Consider the following 17,213-nt stretch of genomic DNA (forward strand, 5'->3'; position numbering starts at 1 on the left):
ATAGGGGATTTTTCAAACAATCCTTAATCAGTCTCAGCTCCTTCTTCCTTGGCTACTGCAAACATCCAAGTTCACCATCAAGCCAAGTCTGGATGCTTCATCCAGCACTGTACTCCAGTTTCAAAGCAAAATTGGGACTAATATAGGCCCGCGGGGGATGGGGGGGGGGATAGCAAGAAGAAAAACAACCAAAGACAAGACTGGTTTTTCCTACAGAGCCTCGGGTTTCAAAATGACTGCCTTGGAAACTGAAATGTTCCAAATTAGGGGAGGGGATATTTATTTCCTGAGGAATTGCTGTGGTTTGGTATGGCAAGAGGGAACTGAGGGAGGGGGCATCAACGCCGAAAAAGAAGGAGCGGGGAATGGTCAGATACCACCCACCTCTCCAAGTGAATCACTGCAGTGTCAGCCCTGCACTGATTCCATGAATTGCCAAACAGGATGAGGTAAGGCTCAAGCCTGGAGCCCCCCCCCCCCGCTTTCCTCCTCCTTCTTGTCCTCCCCCTTCTCCTCCCGCGTGCGCATCCCTCCGCGAGGTGCACCATGCAGCCCCCTGTGGCCCTGGCTGAGGGGCTGACGTCATCCTTCTGCATTGAGCTTCAAGGGCTGGAAGCAGCACCAATTCGACTGAGAAGAGTTGGGGCGCTACCGCTCTCACCAAGTGGTGGGGGTCCTCCCCCAGGACCCTGCAGATGGGGTTCCCGCAGTGAATAGAAATGACTAGATAAGGAATGTAAAGCTGGAAGGTGGGGGGGGGGGGAGTCATAAGACTCATCTTCTAGGTCGCTGAGGAAGCTCAAAGATTCCCCTGGCTTATGTAAGACCCTCTTCCTTCCGTGCGCACGCGGTGGCAGTGCCTGCCACCCCCCCCCCCCCAAACCCATTAGTGCGCTTGAGGGACTCTGCTCGCCCTTGCTCAAGCAGGCAAGGGGCTTCAGGTGCCTCTCATTAGCCGGGTAGAGTCGGGAATTCAGTAGAAATCTGGGATCAAACCCCGCGCTCTCTTTCCAATGCCGCCACAGGTTAGCTCAAAAGAGGCGCTGCGAATAGACTGGTAAGGTAGGGCAGGAAGGGGAGTCCAGAAGAAAAAACAAATAAACCCGCAACCTTCCCCAAGAGCTGACCCCATTCCGCGAGCTTAAAAAAAAAAAAAAAAAAAAGACATCAATGCATTAAAAAAAAAAAAAAATTCCCGAAAGGTCGACAACCTGCACTCACCCCCACTACGCAAGCCACTGCAGTCTGTACCAAGCAGAATTCAGCGTCCAAGCCACCCAGTCCTACACCCGACCATGCTGAAGCTCGGACCCAGTGCCCGGCTCCTGTCTCCTTGAGGAGGGGGCCACGAATTGATTTTTAGTTTAGTTCCCACCACCACCACCACCTTTCTTACTAAAGGCATCATCGTAAAGACTGATGGACAGTGTCCCTGCCACTGGTCAGGCGTGGACACTCACCCAGAAGACGAAGGAGTAGATGATGAGGAGGGTTTTGAGACAGGTTATCACAGGTTTGGTCTCCATTCTCCTCGATGCCATACTACGGAGCTCCGGCGGCGGCGGTGGTGGTAGGCGGCGGGCGGGCGCGCGGGAGGGGGGAAGAGGCGGGGCGGGGCGGGGCGGGGGCGCGTGCCGCGAGAGGCCCCCGTGCGCGCGCAAGCTAAGCCGTGCGTGCGCGTGCGTGAACGCGCACCTCGCGGGGGGCTCCTGCTCAATTTTCAGGCCTGGCAGCTTCTGCGCATGCTTGGTAAGCCTCCAGCCCCAGGCGTCTCGCGCAGGCTCATCCTACCCCCTTCCCCCCCTCCCCCGCCCCAGTCTAGGTGAGGGGTGGGGCGAGGTTCGGAGGAAGAAACCTGAGAGCCTACAGGGCAGTTCAAAGGTCCTGGAACCTCTCCCACTGAGCCAAGGATTATAAGATTTCTACTTTCACAATGCAGAGCCTCATATCTGTAAAAATGTCAGCATCTGGCTACGTGAAGATGATAGTGCTCCTAAACATAAGTCACGTTTCTATGTTTGGATGTCCAGCGGGCCTTCGCAGATGTAAGTGGCTCAATAGTCATGCCCTTGGCAGCAAGTAAGCTTTGTCAGTCTCTGAAACAGACGATGACAGGTGGCCAGAGACAGCTGAAAAAGTGGTCAGGAACTCCGAGTCCCCAAATTCAAACAACCACGGATATTCACACGTTCTCAAAGAGTTCCTTTTTATATTTAGATTTTTTAGATTTCCTCACATTCAGACATTTCTAAATGTACACAAGATAAAGCCAGATGACAAAGTCCAGCATGAGTCAACATTCTGAGCATAGAAAATATTCAACAAATTAAAAAGAGATTTCATTTGTCTGAAAATCATTTGCCACTCCTATGAAGGATAGAGCTGCATTCATGGGGCAAAAAAGGATAGAAAACAACTTAGAAGTTCCTCCAAACCTTGAACATAAAGTTAGCATAGGAAGGAGATAACAAACAGTACAAGAAAAGTATCCAATTCCTAAAGTATGAAACTGTAACCGCTCTGTATATCAGTTTGATAATAAAAAAATAAATAATTTTTAAAAAGTTAGCATAAGAATTCCACTACTAGGTATCTATCCAAGGGAAATGGAAACTTGTGCATGAATGTTTAAAGCACTGTTACTCATAATAGTAAAAAAAAAAAAAAAAACCTCAGATGCCCCACTGACAAATGGGTGGGTATATTTGTACAATGTAGAATTAGTCAAAGAATGAACTACAATATGAACTTTGAAAATATGCTTAGTGAAAGAGGCCAGAAACAAAAGGTGATGAATTAAATGATCAACTAGAATATATCAACCTATATAGACAATATGGATGAATGATGCTAGGGGGCAGGAATCAGGAGTGACTGTTGATAAGTAAAATTGTTTTTTGAAGTGATGAAAATGTTCTAGAACTAAGTATGGTGAAACTTGCACAATTTTGTGAGAATACTAAAAACCATTGAACTGTATCCTTTAAAAGAATGTGTTTTATACCATGTGAATTATGCCACAATAAAAATAAAGTAGAATACACTCCACCCAAAATTTCAATGGCTTGTTAAGAGAGGAATACCCAGTACACATTCTGTAGAATATTTAGCTTGATTGCTCAAAGGATCTCCAAGTAAAATAGCAACAGTAACACAGTCCAACTCAGTTGTAGAATGTATTATGAATACCTAATATAAAAGAGTAAAACAGGGCTGGGGATGTGGCTTAGTGGTAGAGTGCTTGCCTAGCATGCATGAAGCCCTGGATTCAATTCCTCAGTACCACATAAACAGAAAGGGCCAGAAGTGGTGCTGTGGCTCAAGTGGTAGAGTGCTAGCCTTGAGCAAAGGAAGGTCAGAGACAGTGCTGTGCCCAGGCCCTGATTTAAAGCCCCAGAATGGCAAAAAAAAAAAAAAGAGTAAAACATGGAGCCAATAAAGTTTGGCAAGATCCTCTCAAGGTCAGTTGTTGCTAAGTAATTATTACCTCCAATGAGTTACACATGGTCCCAGGTCAGTGAGATCATTGTATAAATAGGGTACAAATATGAAGAAGAGAACCTGGTTAAAGAAATGATCAATCCAGGGGCTGGGGATATAGCCTAGTGGCAAGAGTGCCTGCCTCGGATACACGAGGCCCTAGGTTCGATTCCCCAGCACCACATATACAGAAAACGGCCAGAAGCGGCGCTGTGGCTCAAGTGGCAGAGTGCTAGCCTTGAGCGGGAAGAAGCCAGGGACAGTGCTCAGGCCCGGAGTCCAAGGCCCAGGACTGGCCAAAAAAAAAAAAAAAAAAGAAATGATCAATCCTAAGAAAAGGTATTTTGTCTTGGAAGGGAGGAGACGAATATGAATACAAGGGAAAGAAGCTTAGAGATACATTTAAGTGAGTTGCCTCTGGTATAAAGGGAGGGCTACTACTGCACAGTGATTCTCAAACCTGGCCATTCATTTGCATCACCTGAAGAGCTTTAATAGAAATTTCTCTATCCCTGTGTTCATGGCAGTTGTTTGGTATGGGGTAAAGACAGCATCTTTTAAGCTCTTCAAGTGGCTTTAATATGAAATAAGAGTTGCAAGTCACATGCAGCTCAGTCGATATCCTTAGCCTCAAAAAGTTTTGTTGTTGTTTTTTTTCCCCCAGTCCTGGGCCTTGAACTCAGGGCATGAACACTATCCCTGGCTTCCTTTTTTGCTCAAGGCTAGCATTCTGCCACTTGAGCCACAGCACCACTTCTGGCCTTTTTTTTCTATATATGTGGTACTGGGGAATCGAACCCAGGGCTTCACGTATACAAGGCAAGCTCTTTTGCCACTGGGCCATATTCCCAGCCCTCTCAAAAAGTTTTGGCATGTATAATTATTGTTTAGAAGAGTCAAAGATCCCAATGTCCAGTCCAACATGGATAATTCAACAAGTTATCAGAATATTCACAGATGCCATCCATCAATTTGAAGTAGTAGCATTTCAGTTTGTAGCTTTGGGGGGGAAGTGTACTTAATTATTGAAAACTTGGATTGTTCAAGCAAAAAGTGCATGTAAACTATATTTATCTAATGCAAATTCAGTCATGTATATATTCAGTCATGTGATTAATTGGCAAGCTGAGATACTTCCTAGCTAGATTCTTGCTACTCAAACTGTGATCTGTGATAGAAGATGACAAACCAAGAGCTGAGAGGGTGGCACACAAAGGAATGAGTTTCCCAAGGATTAAAGGGATTCTATGCATCTAGGAGTTTCATTGTTAAAACTAGAAAAGGCTTGTGCAAGCCAATATAGCTTGCTATCCTGAAACAGGTAGGGCATGGCTCAAGGAGACAACAGGAAATTTCTGGTCTTCTCCCATTAACCCATTAGAAGCATGAAATGTGTTTTTTCCTTCTGCCTTCATCCTTGTGCTCTGTTAACAGCTTTGGCATATTCATCACAACATTAGACCACAAGGACAGAATGTTTACAGATTAAGAGCCCCTTATGACCAAACCAAGCTAAACCTAGTGAAGCTCAAGATGGCCATACAAATGACAAAGTAGTAAGCCCTCTAGCTTCATTTACTCTTAGTTGACCTAAAAATGCTATCTGTGGTCACACATCTGGGCAAAGCACTGGTGACTTCCCTCTGGCCTGCCGGAGCTAACACCGCTGTGATTTCAGAGTTAACAGCAATAGTTGGCTAGGTTACTTTATAGGAAATTGAAGGATGACTTTTAGTAAAAGCATTGACTCTCTATTAAAAGAACAGGGCCATTGTTTTGGACTTAACTAGGCTAGGCCAAAAGGCTTGACATCTTTGCTTGCATATCCCCCTTTGCTACCTCAACTGAGTCAGTCTCTACTCAGTTCTGCTTGTAGATGGATTGATCATTTGAGAAATGATTGGCCTAAGACTCTAAAACAAACAGTTCACTTGGCTCACTGTCTTGTGGAGCAGATATGGTTCTTCTACCCTGCCCTCTGTTTCCTTAGCAGTTCTAGCACCAGCAGTCCTTCAGCCTTATCATACATATGGCCAGGACATTTGTGTAAGATGATGTCGCCAGCTATAATTCAACAGTTCCTGAATGGAGTTGACTGTCCATTAGCCACAAAATACAAGGCCAGGATGTTGTGCACAAGGAGGAAAATATTGTTTGAAAGTGTGCCCAAGATGAATGTACAGTGACCAGACTTTATCCCACCCACTCCTCAAAAACAAATAAATGAAAGCTTGCTGCTCTCTTGTGCAGAGAGCAATAGCCTGAGGCCCCTCTACTGGGTCACTGCTTACCTTCTTTTGGCTCCAACTGAAAGTAGCCAGTTCTGGCTATTATTCTATAAAGTTTTGCCTGCCTTGTTCATAAAATGTGATTTGGTCTCATTTCCACTCTTTCCATTATGCAAGATCCCATCATCTGGTATCAACCCTATCCCTGACTTAGCAGTACTGACTATAGACAGCTTGTGGGAATGTAAAACCTCAGACCCCTCCAGGCCTCATCCCAAACCTGTGTTAACATGCTCACCAGGGGATTCAGATAAACCAGATGTCAGTCAGATGCTCACCTGACTGTGAATTGTGCCCCACTCCCAAGGTAATTAAAGTGTTAACACCCGGACCTCAGAAGGTGAATGTATTTGGAAGAAACCTTGTTGCAGGTATAATTATTTCAGTGAAGAACAGGTCATACCGGGAGTACTGTGGGCCCTTAAGCAAATATGACTGGTGTCCTTAAAAATAAAGAAGACAAGGAGAGAGGGAGATATAAACACAGTCATGCAGGGAGAAGGCCATTTGACAACAGAGCACAGATAAGAGAGATACAACTGCAGAAAGTCAAGGATCAATGGTTATTTCCAGAGGCTAGAAAGACATGGGAGGATTCAGCTCAGAAGTAGAGGAGCCATGGCTCTGGTAACACTTTGATTTTTAGACTCGGAGCCTCCAGAACGGTTGGAAATTTTCTGTAGTTTTAATACACTCAATCTGTGGTACTTTTTATACAGTCTCCATAGAAAAGGAACAGAGTTCATTGATCTATAGTTCCACTAAATGTTACCATAGTTACCAAACCACCCAGCAAATTTCACTCTTAGATATATACCAAAAAGAATGGAAAATAGACAAACAAAAATTGACATGTGAATGCTCACGTGAGCATTCTTCATAATAGCCCCAAGTAGAAAGAACCTAAATAATGTCCATCAAGGGATGAATAGATAATCTAAGTGTAATATATCCATATAATGAAATATTATTCAGCCATAGAAATTAATGAACTACCTGTTGTGTGAAACAACACAGATAAACCTTGGAAACACTGTGAAGTAAAAGAAAGGATACAAAGGCCACATCATTTCTTATTCTAATCATGTGAGCTATTCAGGATGGAAAAATCCAGTCAGAAAGCAGATTAGTAGTTGCAGAGGCTAGGAGAAAGGGAGAATTGAGTGGTCGTGGAGTGTTCTCTTGGCATGATGAGTAACTTCCGGATCTAGATAGTGGGGATGGTTTTACAGCACTGTACTTTTTTTTTGGTGGTCCATGGGACTTGAACTTTGGGCCTGGGCACTGTCCCTGAGCTCTATCAGCTCAAGGCTAGCGCTCTACCACTTGAGCCATAGCACCACGTCCTCACAGCACTGTAAATGTGCTAAATGTCATGGGTACAATGTTACATTTTATGTTATATATATTTTGTCACACATAGAAATTACATAATAGGGGCTGAGAATATGGCCTAGTGGCAAGAGCACTTGAACATGAAGCCCTGGGTTCAATTCCTCAGTACCACATATATAGAAAAGGCCAGAAGAGGCGCTGTGGCTCAAGTGGCAGAGTGCTAGCCTTGAGCAAAAAAAAAAAAAAAAAAGAAGCCAGGGACAGTGCTCAGGCCCTGAGTTTACGGCCTAGGACTGGCCAAAAAAAAAAAAAGAAAGAAAGAAACTAAATGAAGGTCAGCAAGGCTCAATTGTAGAGGAAGAGATGTATAGGGGGCTGGTGAGGGAGTCAACTGATCCAGGACTTGTTAAGTGATAGAAATAATTTTAACCATTTGTCCAAAAGCAAGAGAAATTTTTGTTTGCTTGGAATTGAACAAGTACTTCAAGGAGAACTGAACTGCCATCAAATCATATACCTGGTCCTGGCTTCCACTGTCACTCTCTCCATCTGTTGTTGATCTAGCATTTAGAGTGATGTTGTTCAAACACAAATCTTATTATGCCACTATCTTGCTTTAAAACTCTCCAAGTACACCCAGTGCCAGTGGCTCATACCTGTAATCCTAGCTACTCAGGAGGCTGAGGTCAAAGCCAGCCCAGGCAGGAAAGTCTCTCTCTAATAAACTCTCTCTAATAAACTACTCAGAAAAAGCCAGAAGTGGGGCTGTGGTTCAAGTAGTAAAACTCTAGCCCTGAGCATAAAGAGGCTCAGGGACAGAGCCCCAGGCCCTGAGTTCAAGCTATATGACCACCAAACAACAACAACAACAAAAATACCTCTCCAATTATTTTGCATTGTGACACTTAAAATCAAATTTCAACTTCTTTTTGGTGCTGGTTCTGGGGCTTGAACTCAGGGCCTGGGCACTGTCCCTGAGCTTTTATGCTTGAGGCTAGTACTCTACCACCTGGAGCCACAATGCCATTTCCAGCTTTTAGTAGTTAATTGGATATTAGAGTCTCATGGAATTTCCTGCCTGGGCTGGCTTTGAACAGTGATCCTCAGATTCTCAGACTCTTGAGTAACTAGGATTACAGGCATGAGCCATTGACACCTGGTTCAATTCTTTTTATTTTTTTTTGGGGGGGGGGGAGTATGGGGCCTTGAACTTAGGCCTGGTGGTCACTTGCTTGCATATGGCTAGTGCTCTACCACTTGAGCCATATCTTCAGAATTCCTTTTCATTGATTAATTGAAAATGGAGTCTAATGGACTTTTCTGCTCTGTCTGGCTTTGAACTATAATCCTCCAGATTTTAGCCTCTTAAGTAGGTAAGATTATAGGTGTGAATCACCACCAGGGCCTGGCCAAATTTCAACTCTACGGCAGCTTAGGAAGCATACAGGCACTGGCTCTAACTTTCTCTGCTACTACTTTCTCTTTGGCCCTGTCGTTCAACTACTTTGTCCTAAACAGATTTTCCCCAAGGGTCTTTTGCACTGGGTGGTCCTCCCTTTGGCAGGTTTTGCCCCTTAAACTGAATGGACAGTCCCTCCCTTCCTGTCATTCAAATTTCAGTAGAGATTTCACCTTCTTGGAGAGGTCATTTTAAGGAATAGCCACCCAGTTGCTCTCAGTTCTAATTGTCTTCACAGAAGTAATCTAACATTTTTATGTTTGTGTGCTTACCTTTGGTCATTTTTATTTTGGCTTGAGTCTCCCATTAAAATGTAAACTCTCACAGAGGGAAGTACTTTTATCTGTTTTGTCAATATCATATCTTCACCGCTTAGATACATTAGGAATCCAAAGAAAATTGCTGAGAAAATGAATAGTGCACAGTAGGGACTCAACACTGTTCACTGATGAGTAGAGTAGGGGTGTGTGATATTTGAAATGAGCCTTGAAGTATGGTCTTTGAGCATTGGAGAAACATCTCATGACAGGATAGAAACAACACAAACAGAGACAGCTTGAAAAGGTACAGAAAGCCTACTCAGGAAAGTGACAAGGCATGCTAGAGGAGGGGCTGGAGTAAAGAAGGCAGAAATGGGGACTGAATGTTGCTGAGTTTCTCACTCGGGCTAAGGCCAAATTTGATTTTAACATAGGTAAATCAGTAAAGCGTCTCTCAGTAGGGAAGTGACATGATCTGATTTGCATTTGGGAAAGTACTTTGGGAAGTAGTATGAAGAAGAATGAGAGGTTATTGAAGGAAGGATCAAAAACAGGAAGAGAATTGGGAGGTAATTGCAGCAGCCTGAGTGGGAGTAAAGGAACCTAGAAGTAGCAGCAAGATAGAGAGGAAGGACAGAAGCAGCGCCTCTCAACTATGGTTGTATTAGAATCCACTGGGAGGTTTTAGATTTATGAATGCCTGGGCTCCAACCTCCAGGGATTCTGACTCATTCAGAGTGGGTTTTCAACCTAGCCAGCAATGTTTTTAAACATTCACCAGTTTCCCCATCTGGGATTAAAATCCCTGAGGCAGGTAAAAGGAACTGTTCTAACATGGAGGAGGCAGCCCTCAGGCTGAGCGGGTGTGGGTCTTGAAGAAAAATAAGGCTGACTTCTAGTCTAAATAAATGTGGAGGACAGCTTTGAAAACATGCAACCATGGTTGGTCATATTTCTGAACAATCGTCTTAGCATGCAATCACTAGGAAATATGTATATTATATGAAGAACATTTTTCTTCTTAGGGGAAAATAGTTGGTAGAATATTGTAAGAAGTGCTTAAAAGATGCTTTTGCTAAGAAATACTGATTATTTACACGGACTCATGAATTACCTGAAAGGAGGTGAAAAGCTTGGCATCTGTTCTGTATCTTTACCAGAAGCCATTCTCTCTCCAGATACTTTACAATCTCCTGGAACCCAAGAAGGACAGAATGGATGGAGAAGCTCTTTAGGCCAACGAACAGAAACTACTCCTAAGGAACAGTAAGCCTCCTCAGGACAGACCACATGCCAGATGACAGTGATTTGTTCACTTCCCTCAAGCGATGGCAGTGATAACATTTTAGAACCTCTCCAGAAATAAGAAATGAAATGAAGATCAACCAGGCCAGGAATGTTTATCAATTCTGTAGAACTCTTTCTCACTACCCCAGTTCTTTTTCTGTACAACTTATCTCTGCCCTAAAAATTGCTGCAGATGGACAAAAGTATTATCTTTTCATGGCTACCACATATCAAATTTCCTTTCTCTGACCTTAACCTGAACCTTTATTTGACACGTTTTTTATGTAAGAGGCAACCTACAGGCTGCTTTGGCTGGCCCATAGATTCACTAAAAGCAGGATAAAAGCTAAGTATCGGGGCTGGGGATATGGCCTAGTGGCGAAAGAGCTTGCCTCATATACATGAGGCCCTGGGTTCGATTCCCCAGCACCACATATACAGAAAACGGCCAGAAGTGGCGCTGTGGCTCAAGTGGCAGAGTGCTAGCCTTGAGCAAAAAGGAAGCCAGGGACAGTGCTCAGGCCCTGAGTCCAAGGCCCAGGACTGGCCAAAAAAAAAAAAAAAAAAGCTAAGTATCCCAGACCCCCTACTTTGCATCTGTGTTCTTTGATCTGAGCCATTTCCTCCTATAGACACTTGACAATCACCTTGGGCTCCATGAAGGACATAATATATCACCTACAAGCATCTTGGGACAAAAGGAAAATTGGCTCTTAGGCAGGCAGTGCTTTATTCTTATCATCTTGTGGCAAAAGGTGAAACTTCTCCAAAAGCAGAGAATAGCCAAAAGCTCAGGAAAAACCACACAGCAGGCAGTAAGAGACTGACTTGCTCCTGCTCTTCTTGAGTGGTGAGGTGAGACAAACACTGAGCTCATGGTCAACCAGGCAATACCTGTGTCTGGGACAATATAACTGTGCATACATTTTTCATTCCTTGTCCCCAGGTCTCTGTGGATTTAAAACTTAAGCTATCGTCTATGCTTCTGGGGACAGCTGAAGCTGTACTGAAGTGTTGTCTTCCCATAGCTGCCATGTAATACAGCTCCTTTCTCTGCCCTTCCCCGTATCTCTATTTGGTATACAGGAGCAAGTGGCCAGACATGACATGTGGAACTGTCGAGGTTTCGGCTTTAGGCCTCAAATTCCAGTTTCATTCCCAAGTTGCTACCAAAATGACTTTCTCTGGAATTCAGAAATATTTGTAGAACAGAGACTAGATCTATCAAGATTGGGAAAAACACTCAATCAAAAAAAATGGAGTGGGGGGGGCTGGGAATGTGGCTTTGTGGTAGAGTGCTGGCCTAGCATGCATGAAGCCCTGGGTTCAATTCCTCAGCACCGTATAAACAAAAGAAGCCAGAAGTGGCACCATGGCTCAAGTGGCAGAGTGCTAGCCTTGAGCAAAAAAGAAGCCAGGGACAGTGCTCAGGCCCTGAGTCCAAGCCCCAGGACTGGCAAAAAAAGGAGGGAATTGAACTTTGCAAACTTGGTTCAAGGGGCCATGGCAAACACCAGATGACTAGGGCTGCACAGATGACAACTTGATAAAGACAGAACAAATGATGCACTCCCTCACCTTTCTGCCTTGGGGATTAAGAACTCTTTTTTTATGTATATTAGAAAAAAGTAGCCATAAAGATATTGGGAACACAGAATGTTTTGTAGCTAATATAGCACACTTACAAAAATAGCAGGGACAAAAAGTACTGTTTTTGTTTTAACAGAATGACAGGTGAGTGGCTCAGAACATGGAGTAGAAATGAAGAGATACTTCATCCAACCAGAACGAGCTATAAAGAAGGAAAGGCCCATGTCATTTAGTTACAGGACTATATTGATAAAACTGATCATAAGCATGCTTCCTGATAGCTAGGAAGACTGGATGGTAAATAGAAATGTCACTTCTCTTCACACCAAGAACTTCCTGGACATCTTGGAGAGAATTTGAAAGAAATTGGAGTTCTTTGATTTTATTTTTACTCTTTGATCCAATGATTCTGCCTCTATGAATTTGTCATACAACAATAAATACATCTGCAAAATATATCATCAATAGTACTCACTGCAAAATCCATTACTGGAATAGTGAATTTACAAACAATACATCAATAATGATTCCCCATATATTCCTTCATTCTACAAAATTAATGAGTATCTACTATGTTCAGACACTTGTACAGGCACTGGAGATATAGCTGTGAGCAAAATAAACAAGATCTCTATCCTCAAGGAGCTTGCCCTCTATTGGAAAAGACAAACAAGGAAATAATTTTAGCTAGCATATTTTATGTAAATTACACAAGAGAATTATAATATCCTTTCTATGTGATTACAATGATCAAATTTATCAGACTATTTGAAAGAAAAATTGGTAAATTTACGTGGCATTAGGAAGGAATTTTACCACTGAAGATGGACATTTATTTTTGTAAGTAATACTATATTTATAATAAATATATCTTAAAATCCTATATATAGAGGCTGAACTCTAAAGATGTATCTTGAAAATGTGTTCCCGATACCTTGTATTTAGAGTATGGCTCTTGGGAAATTGGAAAATGTGGGAGCATTTATAATTGTAATTAATTATGACTTAAGGAGAATCCCAAACTGGGCAGTGGTGGTTCACCTATAATCCTAGCTTCCCAGAAGGCTGATAGCTAAGGATCTTGGTTTGAAGCCAGCCAGGACAGAAAAATCCATGGGATTCTTTTTTTTCCATGACTTATCTCCAATTAACTAACCAAAATCCAAAAGTGGAGGTGTAGATCAAGTGGTAGGCACATGCCTTGAGAGAAAAACCCAAATGAGAGCACAAGGCCATGAGTTCAAGCCACAGTATCAGCACAAAGAAAGAAGAAAAAGAGGGAGAATTCCTGCAGATCTCAACCACATGGGAATATAATGTAGCGAACATAATTCTTGAGGTTAATACACGATTATAGCTCCACACTGAATGCAAGTCTACTCATGGAGGGATATAGCAGAGATGTAGAGCTGCTGTTTTTTTTTTCTATTATCTTTTTCTTGCTGACTTCAAGAAGGACACATCCACTCTTATGTTATTCTTATGAATCAGCTAATATTCAGTGAGTTTGTAAATTGTCCTATGAATGGATTTGCATTCTAAATTTGTGTGTCAAAAAAATCTAAATATCCAGAATTAGAGAATATTTTGACTATTATTTTGCAGTAACATTTCACTTAGCTCTCAGCTACTGTCTTCTATGTTCTTCTATGTATCACAGTGATCTAGAAACCTATAGACTATATTTTTATGATTCTGTTCCCAACTGGCTTCTTGTTAGTTTTGCCAATGAGAAACACTGGTGGCAAGACCGCAATGTTGGAGGGGGGAGGGAAAAGTCTTTTTTTATGTCTGTGTGGTGTCTCCAGCAGCAAGAAAAGCAGCAACAGGACTGCAGACAACTCTTGGTTCTTAGTAACATCTGTGGCAGTTTTTGCAGCATTATTAATAAAGCTATGGACTAATCAATGACGGTAGTACCTCTAACATGGGCAGCAAGAGCACTGCTTGCAAGTCTGTACCAAATGCAGCCTTGTGGGCTCCAGCTCAGGAGGTACAGCTTTCTGCTCTCTAGGTAACACACTGTGATCAATTGTTTGCAATTCTAGCCCAGTTTCATTCTCTCCTTTTCCATTCCTTCTTTCATAACAGCTTTTCTATTTTTTTTAAAGCAATCTATTTCTCTCTTTGGATCTTGGCTTGCTTTGATCCTTACTTTGAATAAAAGCCTGCAATGAGAATGACATTGTGGTAGTGCCAAACTTAGCAGTAAAGAACTCCTGGGCTTCTGCTCACTGTCTTGGAACCCAGGAACTACTATGAGAAGATGCCCAGAATAGCCTGCGAGACACCATGTGCATCAGAGTCTAGCCAGCCCACTTGTCCCAGATGACATTCCAATATGTAAGGGAACCTCGCCAACATCAGCAAAGCCAACCTGTAGCCTACCACAGATGCCCTAGGGAGTTCTACTAAGAGCAAGGAACTGCCCAGAGCAGATAAGTGTAAGCTGCTCACCTCAAAATTGTTTCTTAAATATACTTATTTATTGCAAGTAAATTAGTTATACTACAATAAGTTTAGGGTGATTTACTACAGAGAAAAAAATAACTGATATTGCCTCCTTCATAAATGTTGGGGGGGTTTTCAGCCCTCTTTTTACCTTTGTGATAAATTATTAGTATTGAGTCATTTTCTGCATCCAAACTATATAGTGATTTTTGCTTCTCTGAGTAGATATTCACAAATATTATTTCCATAGACTAGGATTCTATACAGCCATCAAATGTTAAAGTACATTTTGACACAAAGAAATCCCTACTTCATAAATGAAAAACAAATTCTAAAAACCATACATAGCATATATAATGCCAATTTAGGTATATAATTTAGAGGTATATATAAACATAAGTGCTAACAATGACTTCACAATTCAATAGTTCACTCTAATTTTTCTTGGATTCTCTGCATTTTTGTTTACTAATTTTTAATATGTGTTTTTCATAATTAGAGAAAGTTTTATTATTTATATTTTATTTATGGAGTGCTAGTACTGGGGCTTGAAATCAAGGCCTGAGAATTGTCCCTAAGCTTTTGTGTTTTCCTCTAAGCTAGCACTCTCCTACTTGAGCCACTGCTCCATTTCTGGCTTTTTAGTGTTTAATTGATGATAGTCTCACAGATGTTTCTGTCTTCAGCCTTTTGGAATGGGGATCCTCATATCTCAGCCTCCTGAGTAGCCAAGACTACAGGCATGAGCCACCAGCACCTGGTTTGCACACAATTTTTTTTTTTTACCATTTTCTAACTCAACTTGTATCGTGTTTATTGACCTTAGTTTTGAAATCTAATGTTCATTGATTTCAGTACTAATACTTTGTAACATTAGCTAACTTACTTTTGTTAGATTCATTTGTTAGAGAATTTATCTTTGCTTGTATGTTAGCTAATAAACCAGTATGTTACTGAAGCCAGAATAGATGATGTCCCAGGAAGTTTCCAAAAGGGAGGTGGTCTCTGTTTGGCCCTTGAGTATGGAGTTTGTGGTGTTGTCACCAAAAAAAAACAAAACAAAAACCCAAATGAGTTTGAGGATATTTGAGATGGAGACTATGGAGTGATGTTTATTAATAAAGCAAAAGAAAAATGGGGTGTGGCCCAGGCATGGGTGTGGGCACATCTGATAACACACACCATAAGTGTTCTAACACCACAGGTATTTATGGTGGAGAAATAAGTTGGGGGTTTGGCTCAAATTTACCTCAGGATGAGTGCTCCCTTTGATCTAACACTTGGTACATTCCATCATTTATATTGATGCATTATTTTTATCATTAACTCCAGAAATTTCAAGGTTGGTTTGCTCATTAAACTTTGTTCAGTGATTTCTGGACATCCTTTCAAACAAAGGATAGAACCCACACACTCCCTTTAGGACACGTATCCATCCTTGAGAGAAGTAATTTCCATTGTAAACTCTTTTTGTGGCCAGCAAGACATTTATCCCAGGACAAATAAAAAGAAAACACAATATCCTTACGTAGTGTCTAGAGCACACTAATTATTTGGACAAGAGGGCAAGGTCAGAGAGAGAGAGAGCTGCTCTTTCATCCTTGAAAAAAATGTTGCAGCTTATGAGATCGTATGAGCCTTAAACAATATTGCATCTGTGCTTTTATTCAAGCTTCTCATTCACACAATTTTTGTCTCTAAATTTCTGCCTGCTGTTCCTCATGCCTTATTTACCAGGATCTACCCTGCCTCCAATACATTGAATGAATATGTTAAAATTTCTTCTATCTAGTTACACTGGAATGTCATTTAAACATTAGCACGTATAGATATTCTATGACCTAGGTCAGTGAAATCTAGGCCAGTATGGATGAGCACAGCAGAACACTGAGGTGATTATCACTGGGTTAAATGCTAAATGTAGTTTGTTCCTTTTTGTTTCGAGTGGGACTTATTAGTGAGAAATGAGTTTCCAATGATTAGGATATATCATTTCATAATTGGATGTTTACTTAGCAGCTCTTCTCTTCAAGATTTGTACCCAAACAATAGGTTTTGGATTTGGACTGCTTGGCTCTTTCTGGCCTCTGGCACTTACCAGTTCTCACATCTTTAATATAAGGATATTAACAGTACATACCTTACTGTCTTCACATAAGACAGTATAGGTGAAAGGTTGGAAACGATTCTGACATAGTAGAAGATCAGTATTATAGCAACAGTTCATCACATCCTAATTCTTGAAGTATAGATCTACAAGAGACCTCAAAGACAATCAAGTTGAATGTTTTCAACTACAAGTAACAATCTCTCTTCCAGCATTTTAAGAAATCAAGAATGAAACATATTATAAAATATCAAAAGGCAGTACATATATAATAAGAATAAATGACTTGACATGAAGTATTATGGTGATGGTTATGTGCACGCACGTGTGTGTGTGTGTGTGTGTGTGTGTGTGTGTGTGTACTAAGTCAATATGGAACCTTGCTTACTATAAGTCATGGTCAAAACTGATAAGGAAAACAAAAACACTCCTCTCTGATCTTTACCAGTCCTTTCATTCTAGAACTGAGTGAAGTGAAGCCCAGATAAGTGAGGTGATTAACCCAAGGTTGCTCAACCTTTCATGTTTAGATGTGTCCTTGGTGTTATTTTAACTTCGAATGCTAAGCCTGTGCTTGTAAAATCACTTCCATTACATTAGCCCCAACTATGCCTCTGGCTAGTTGTCAATTCAGTCCCACTAGGCTTCAGTCTCATTATCTATAATTTGGGGATAATAACTTCTGAGTAGAAAGAAAATATTGAGTTGGGAAAGATGGGTGAGAATGTTGATAGGGGTGACATTGATCAAGACACATTGTATTCATAAACTGCTTTGTTGAATGGCAGCTCCTTTGAATAAGTGCTTAAAAATAATAAAAAGAAAGAAAATGTTGGATAGAAATAAAAGCAAATGTGGCTCTACCATTCACTGACCTTTTCTTTTTTTGTGTGGTAAAGTACACCTAACATAAAATGTACTATCACAACATTTTTCAAGTGAGCAGTTTAAGGGAA

The 17,213-nt window shown here is 41.6% G+C and overlaps 1 protein-coding gene across 1 annotated transcript in view; it reads right to left on the minus strand.

Moving 5' to 3' along the window:
* Positions 1–1,583, minus strand: part of Tspan7 (tetraspanin 7) — a 117,221-nt gene extending 115,638 nt beyond the window's left edge. The window contains exon 1 of the mRNA XM_048335780.1: positions 1,461–1,583. Coding sequence (XP_048191737.1) covers positions 1,461–1,541 — 81 coding nt within the window. The 5' untranslated portion in view covers positions 1,542–1,583. The remainder of the gene's footprint in view (positions 1–1,460) is intronic.
* Between the last annotated feature and the right edge of the window lie 15,630 nt (positions 1,584–17,213).

The sequence above is a fragment of the Perognathus longimembris genome, chromosome 28 (genome assembly GCF_023159225.1).
Source record: "Perognathus longimembris pacificus isolate PPM17 chromosome 28, ASM2315922v1, whole genome shotgun sequence".
NCBI classification, from domain to species: domain Eukaryota; kingdom Metazoa; phylum Chordata; class Mammalia; order Rodentia; family Heteromyidae; genus Perognathus; species Perognathus longimembris.